Source organism: Rattus norvegicus, chromosome 1 (genome assembly GCF_036323735.1).
Source record: "Rattus norvegicus strain BN/NHsdMcwi chromosome 1, GRCr8, whole genome shotgun sequence".
Taxonomy (NCBI): domain Eukaryota; kingdom Metazoa; phylum Chordata; class Mammalia; order Rodentia; family Muridae; genus Rattus; species Rattus norvegicus.
In genome coordinates, this window is record NC_086019.1 from 77,873,247 (window position 1) to 77,881,146 (window position 7,900).

Consider the following 7,900-nt stretch of genomic DNA (forward strand, 5'->3'; position numbering starts at 1 on the left):
TTGAATCTTGATAGTGTGGGATTTTACTCAGTCTCCACCTCCTAAGTGAGGGGCTCACAGGTATGCACAACCATGCCTTGCCCCTCTTAAAAAAGAATTTATTTTTTTTAAAGATTTATTTATTATACGTGAGTAGACTGTAGCTGTCTTCAGACACACCAGAAGAGGGCATCTGATACCATTACAGATGGTTGTGAGCCACATGTGGTTGCTGGGATTTGAACTCAGGACCTCTGGAAGAGCAGTCAGAGCTCTTAACTGCTGAGCCATCTGTCCAGCCCAAGAATTTATTTTTATCTTACGTGTTTTGCCTGTCTGCCTTTTTGTATGTGCACCTCATGATGGCTTAGCTCTGTAAGCCAGAAGAGGGTGGCAGGTCTCCTTGGAATTGGAGTGTTATAGAGGGATTGTGAGCTGCTATGTGGGTACTGGGAACCCAATCCAGGTACTCAACAAGTGCAGTCCACTGATTGCACTTTTAACCTCAGAGCCATCTTGTCAAGTCTCCAGGCTGCAGGTAGGGACACACGCAGAGACTTAGCACAGGTGGCTTCTGTGTTCTCTTCCACGCGATCACTTGGAGAACCTCCGCGTTTCCACACAGTAAGCTCCTTCTTTGGTTTGTTTGTTTGTTCGTTTTTTTCTTCAGGACATAAAAGATTCCTCTCAGTCATGATTTTTTCCTCCAATCTGTAACTGAGATTTTCAGCCATTCATAGTGATTTCCAAGACTGCAGTAGTGGACTAGTCAGAGAGCTCAGTCAATTCAGGCACTTGTCCCCAAGCCTGATGTCCTGAGTCTGACTCCAGGACAGGACCCACATCACAGAAGGAGAGAACTGAACTCTGAAAGTTGTCCTCTGACCTCCATACATGCACCGTGGTGTGTGTGCACCTCACACAAACAATAAACAAACATATTACATAAATGATAAATGTAATAGAATTTAACTTCATTTGATTTACTTTTATTTATTTGGCAATATGCCCCTCTGTGTGTATATGCTCAAAACACAGAAGAAGGTGCTGGAAATGAAGTAATGGGGGTTGGGGTAAGCCCTTGACTGGTACGTGAACAGCAGCAAACACTCTTTTTTTTTTCTTTTTTTGCTTCTCAGACATATTTACTAATGCCACACTGTAAACGGTACTTAGGTAACTGTACAGTGATGTTCCATGTTCCCATCTACACAGCTTGCTTAAGTTCAGCCGATGTATTCATCCTGAGTGGGCTCGGGGAGCAGTTAGTGATGGCCATGGGCATGCGCAGGACTGGAGCCTTTCAGAGCTTTACTTCTTTTATCAGCACTCCTGATTTTATAAACGATGAGGGACATCAACCCCACTCCTACCCAAATTTCCTGGTAAACCTGGGTCTAGTAGGGTCTCATGGGGACCCAGACTTTTTTTTAAGATTTATTTATTCATTTATTATATATATAAGTACACTGTAGCTGTCTTCAGATACTCCAGAAGAGGGAATCGGATCTGTTTACAAATGGTTGTGAACTACCATGTGGTTGCTGGGAATTGAACTCAGGACCTCTGGAAGAGTGGCTAAGAGACTCTTAACCGCTGAGCCATCTCTCCAGCCCCCGGACCCAGACCTTCTTAATAAAGCTTTGAAGCATCTCAGTGGGATCAAGGCCACACCAGATTCTGGGACAGAATGGGAAAAGAGCAGCAAACACTCTTAACCACTGAGCCATCCCTTCAGCCCTGTCCATTTGTAGTTATTTGTTTAATGTGTGCATGTGTGTGTGTGTTTGTGTGTGTGTGTGTGTGTGTGTGTATGTGTGCATGTACATTTGTGTTTCTGTGTATGTATGTGTATTGTATGTATGGGTGTGTGTTTGTACATATGTGAATGTGGGTTTCTGTATATGTGTGTATGTGTATGTGTGTGTGCAGACACATAGGTGTGGAAGTCAGAGGCCCACCCACAAGAACTGATTTGGTTATCTCTTTCTACTCTGTGGGTCCTGGGTAGCTTACTCAGGTCATCAGCTATGAACCAGGTGCCTTTGCTCTGAGCCAATCTTGCCTGCCCAAAATAGCTACATTGAAATTTTTTAAAAAGGAAAAGAAAGCTGCAGCAAAGAACCTGGCACAAGTATAATATTGCATGTTTCTGGTTTCTTGAGGGTGAACTCCTGGAATTGCTAGCATGTTAAAGCTTTCCAAAACTCTACTCAACGCAGACATGTACAAAAGGAACTATTTACCCAGCCTCTTGCCAACAATGTTTGCATGAAGTTAACCCTAAAGAAAAACAACAGTCCAATACAGGCAGAGTCCTGCAACGGACCTTTATCTCCATCACATACACTTTGAGATGTGGCCAGGTTGATCCCATCCAGCAGACTGAAACATTAAAGCTCCAGGTTCCATAAAACGTGGTTGCCGAGGAAGACTAGAGGAATGGCGTTCACTCCCCTTGAAAGGCAGCTCACTATCCCTGCATTCCCACAGTACTTTGCCCAAAACAGAGCTTTCTTCGCCACACCATTGGTGACTGACTCTTGTCCGTCTCTTTTTATCATACTATGAATGTTGCCTTTATCGATCCAGCACCAAGGACAGAGCCAGACCACAGTAGGTGCTCTGATAAAAGTGGTCGAGTTGTGATCCTGGGGCTTACCATAAAGGGGGAAACTGAGGCTCGGAGAAGAGAGAATTGCTTGCCCAGGCAACCAAGGGACGGTGGGAGTCAAGCTCTATCATAGAGGGTGGTCACACTTTCAAGCCTGTATCACTTACTGCTTCGTTCATCTCCATCTTTGCCTTCTTGACCCAGCAGCCCAGCACAGTGCCTGGCACCGGCAGGACTTGATAAATGCCTGTTTGTTGAAAGAATGAATGAATATGTGTTATCTGTTGGGAAATGGAGGAGGGGTGGCAAGCTGGATCCAAAGTCCCAGGCTTGTAGCCCCCTCCTTCTCTGAGGGTCCAAAAGACAAGCCTTCAGTCCTTTCCCTTCCCGAGATCCAGGAGCCGCACCGCCCTCCTCTGCCCCCCAAGGTCCCTGGCCCTCCGCTTCCGGCTTCTCAGCCAGTCTTTCCTCTTCTAGCCTCCGACCAAGCGCCGTGTTTCCGGGGGGAAGACTTAGGCTGTAACACCGAGCCCAGCCTCCTTCTCCACCCCTACCCACCCCACCCCCCCCCCATCACCACCACGCTCAACCTCCTCCCTCCCTGCCACCACTGTCCGCGATCGCCCGGCAGCAGGGAAGGAAGAAAGGAGCGCAGGAGGCGGAGGTAAGAACTGCTCCCAGAGACTGGGGCGAGCCCTGGGCCCTGAGCAAGCCCTCGACCCGCTGCCCTAGTTCTGCAGATCATACCTACCCGGAACAGATAGACCCCTCTTAGACCTAGAGCCCCCGACAGCCGGCAGGATCCACGCCCTCCCCCGACACCACGCCCGGCCACAGCCTTCTTCTCTCTGGGGATTTTCTGCAGCCCAGCTCCCAGTCCTCTCCTCCCCCTTGTCTTGTGAGTCAGGGCCCCCTACCCAGCTCCTTCCTTCATCCGGACTCAGAGGCTGCGTCTACCTGCAAGAGTCTAGTTCGCCTATCTTGTTCTGAGACCCAGGAGTTCTACCCTTCAGTCTTCCTGCCTGAGACCCAGGAATTCAGGAATCAGCTCTTCTTCAAACCCAGACCCAGGAGCCCAGCCCTCTTCCCTCAGACCCAGGAATCCAGAGCCTAGGCCTCCTCCCTCAGACCCAGGACCCCATACCCCAGCCCCTCCTCCCTCAGACCCAGGAGCTTTAAACCCGGCTACTCCCTGGTCCTCCCAGCCCCTGACTTCTGGACACACACACTTTTTATTTACAGAGCCTCTTGACTTTGAATCCCACCCTACTTGGGCCTCAAGGGTGGACTGGTTCCCAGCCCCTCCAAGAATGTTCAAACTCCCGGGCACTACAGCAAAATCAGTTGGCTGACTTTGTCTCCCTGTGTCTCCTCTGTATTTGTCTCGTTCTGTCTTCCTGCCCATTCCCACCTCTGATATCTATGTTCTCTTTCTCTCTCCTTTGTGTTTCTCCTGGACTTTGTCCTCCTTTGCTACTTCTCCACAACTCTCTCCTCTCCTTTTCTGTCTCTGTCCCCTTCTGACCTATATCTGTCTCTTCACCACCTTCCTCTCCCGCCTCTCCTTTCTCCTCTTCTGGACTGTGGACTGTGGGTCTATTCCCCTGTACCTCTGCTCTGCTCTCCTCTTCACCTCACCCCACATCTTTCATCTCTTCTCCCCACCCCTGCCTATCCCCCTTTTCCCCACAGGCATGGATCCACAGCCCCCTCCACCTGCCCAGGGCAGCCCACCTCACCGTGACCGTGGCCGAGGCCGAGGCCGTGGCCGTGGCCGTGGCCGAGGCCGTGGTCGTGGCAGAGGGGGTGCAGGAGCCCCTAGGGCACCTCTGCCCTGCCCCACCTGTGGTCGCCTCTTCCGCTTCCCTTACTACCTGTCTCGACACCGGCTGAGCCACTCGGGCCTCCGGCCCCATGCCTGCCCCCTATGCCCCAAAGCTTTCCGCAGGCCTGCCCACCTTTCCCGCCACCTTCGTGGCCACGGGCCTCAGCCTCCTCTGCGCTGCGCTGCCTGCCCACGCACCTTCCCGGAGCCGGCCCAGCTCAGGCGCCACCTGGCCCAGGAGCACGCAGGTGGCGAGATGGACCTGACAACGCAGAGGGCAGTGAAGGAGGAGCCCGAGGCCAGTTGGGGTCCGCAGGACGAAGGCGTGGAGCAGCCCTCCACGGTAGTGGTGGCCGGGGTTGCAGAGGAAGCGACCGCACAGTGGCCCGCGGGGGACCCGGCTTCCGTGGCTGCCCCCACGAGTACCGATCCTCGGGAATCGGAAGCTGAGGAGGCCGAGGCTGGGGCTGCGGAGCTAAGGGCAGAGTTGGCACTGGCTGCGGGGCGACAGGAGGAGAAACAGGTCCTCCTCCAGGCCGACTGGACGCTGCTGTGTCTCCGCTGTCGCGAAGCCTTCGCCACCAAGGGGGAGCTCAAAGCCCACCCGTGTCTGCGCCCTGAGGGCGAACAGGAAGGCGAAGGAGGACCCCCGCCCCGCCCCAAGCGACACCAGTGTTCCATCTGCCTCAAGGCTTTCGCCAGGCCCTGGTCTCTGTCGCGTCACCGGCTAGTCCACTCCACCGATCGGCCTTTTGTGTGTCCAGACTGCGGCCTGGCCTTCCGCCTGGCCTCCTACCTCCGCCAGCACCGCCGTGTCCATGGCCCTCTCAGCCTGCTGGCCCCACTACCCGGGGCCAGCAAGAAGGACGACAAGGCCTCAGGTGGACGGAACTCAGGGAAAGGGCCTGAGGGGGTTGAAGGGGCAGAATGTGGAGGTGCATCAGAAGGGGGCGAAGGCGGGCAGAATGGTGGAGACGCCACCCCAGCCCGGCCTCCGGCGGGGGAGCCACGTTTCTGGTGTCCTGAGTGTGGCAAAGGTTTCCGACGCCGGGCACACCTACGCCAGCACGGGGTCACCCACTCTGGGGCACGCCCTTTCCAGTGCGTGCGTTGCCAGAGGGAGTTCAAGCGACTGGCAGACCTGGCCCGTCACGCTCAAGTCCATGCCGGGGGTCCCGCCCCGCATCCGTGCCCGCGATGCCCACGCCGTTTCTCCCGCGCCTACAGCCTCCTACGCCACCAACGCTGCCACCGCGCAGAGCTGGAACGGGCAGAGCTGGAGAGGGCTGCAGCGCTGCAGGCACTCCAGACCCAGGCCATACAGTCGTCTCAGCCTCCACAGCCGTTTAAGCAGGAGGCAGAAGGGCTCCCTCTGCCCATCTCCCACATCAAGGAAGAGCCTCCCTCACCTGGCACTCCACCTCAGTCCCCGCCGGCTCCTCCCGTCTTTCTCAGCGCCTCCTGTTTTGACAGCCAAGACCATTCAGCCTTTGAGATGGAGGATGAGGAGGTGGACAGCAAGGCCCACCTATGTGGATTGGGAGACCTGGCCTCCTGACCCACACATCCACCTTCCACCCTCCGAATTGAGCTCCCGGTTTGCAGTAAGGAAGAGGGAAACTGAAGGAGAGGAGCTTCCTCTGCCTCCCCTGAGCCCTGGGTCATTCACCTTCTCCTTTACCCACCCCTAGACCCCTGATGCTGGTTAGGAACCTCTCACCCCAACACATGTCTTAAGTAAGGCAGGACAAGGCAGAGGACATTTGGCCAGAAGGATAAAGACTGCTGGGTTTGTCCCAGCCTGCCCATCCCTATTATACACACTGGACACCATCACCTCTTTGGAACTGCCAGACCCTGGGGTTTCCCAGTGCAAAAGGTCTGCCCCTGTTGCTCTGTCTCTGTGAATAAATGTGAGTTCGTGCAACCCACGAGTGAGGCTGTCTGTGGGGGTCGGGTGAGTCAGGATTTACCATGCTTGGGTTCAGAATGAAGTCGTTCATGCACCAGATCCCAGGGGGATGTCCGACATCAATAACGAAAGAAATCTGTGGACCCTGGATTCAGAAGAAAGACTGTACTAAGACAGCACCGTGATGTCCCTGCATGCAATTTTAGCCTATCAGCATAGTATGCACTGTTTGAATTTGTAGGGCAGATTTCTAGGCACAGAATCATTACTGTATGTGGGAAGTCTGCAACACCCTTTCTGAAAAGGCGTTTCCCAAAATTCCCATTGCAATCATAAAGGTGCCAATAGACTCCATTTTCCTGAGGGAAACCCAAGTACCAGATACGATCCGTGTTGGGTGTGGGGATCCATAACTGTAACCCCAGCCCTTAGGGAGTGGAGTCAAAGCAAGGATATGAACTGACAGCAACAAGTGACACAGCCAGATGTGGCCCTGGGCACTGTGGCTCCATAGCCCTGTGCTCTCAGCCCTAGTCTGTGAATTATCCTTACCTTCTTTCTCCCTTCATTCATGCTGGGATGCCTCCTGGAGCGCCTACATTGTGCTGGACTTTGTCCTGGGTGCTTTTCATTTTTCTGGCAATCCCTTCTCAATCTGTGGCTTTCACTCTAGTGGGAGGACATAGACAAGGAGATGGAGCGACTGAGTAATCCTAAAGCTTCTTAGGGGCCAGTGTGGTGGTTCAGTAGGTAAAGGCACTTACAGCTGAGTTTGAGGAACTGAGTTCGATACCAGAGACCCAAATGGTGGAAGGAGGAAACCAACTCCTACAAGTTGTCCTCTGACCTCCACGTGCTAACAGTGGTGCGTGTGCATGCATGCACATATACACTCTCCCATACATACATACATACATACATGCACAGAAAATAAATGTAAGAAAGCATTTTATTAGGGGGTAGATGGAGAAAGATGGTACAGGACAAGGTGGGTAGGAAGTACAGGCCCATAGAAGCAGGATCACTGGGAATGTGACACCAGTACACCACCCATTGAACTCTCCAGATACCCATCATCTACCTGTTATTCATCCACCCATCTATTATCTGTTACCTATCATTTGTGATTGTTAGTCTTGTATTCATCATTCATCCATCCATTCATCCATCATCCTTCATCCCTCTGTCAGCTATTGACATCCACCCATTACCCATCCATTCATTATCCACCCACCAATCTACTATCTACCCATCCACCATTCATCTCTCCATTTGTGATGGCTGTTCTTGCATTCATCATTCGTTCATCTCTCCACCATCCACCCTCTGCCATCTATTGGCATCTATTTACCATGCGTCCATCTATCCACTCATCCTAAACCCATCCATCATCTATTCATTATTGACCTAACTCATATCCATTTACTCATCCATCCCCTTTAATTCATTGACACCTATTCATCTTCCATTCACCTATCTACCATCATCAATTCATACTTTTTACTTAAAACCTTATATTAGAGCAATTAGAAATTGGAGTGATGTGAATGAGAATGTCCCCCATAGTCTC

At 52.4% G+C, this 7,900-nt stretch overlaps 1 protein-coding gene across 2 annotated transcripts; it reads left to right on the forward strand.

Moving 5' to 3' along the window:
- Positions 1-3,120: 3,120 nt before the first annotated feature.
- On the forward strand, positions 3,121-6,345 carry Zfp579 (zinc finger protein 579). Of its 2 annotated transcripts, none has more exons than XM_006228256.5 (2): positions 3,121-3,257; positions 3,836-6,345. In XM_006228256.5, exon 2 carries the CDS (start codon positions 4,288-4,290, stop codon positions 5,974-5,976), a length of 1,689 nt encoding a protein of 562 aa, XP_006228318.1. In that variant the 5' UTR covers positions 3,121-3,257; positions 3,836-4,287; the 3' UTR covers positions 5,977-6,345. The 2 variants fall into 2 exon arrangements, with proteins under 2 accessions (XP_006228318.1, NP_001119748.1); NM_001126276.1 differs by having other exon boundaries at positions 3,173-3,257; positions 4,286-6,345.
- Positions 6,346-7,900: the final 1,555 nt, after the last annotated feature.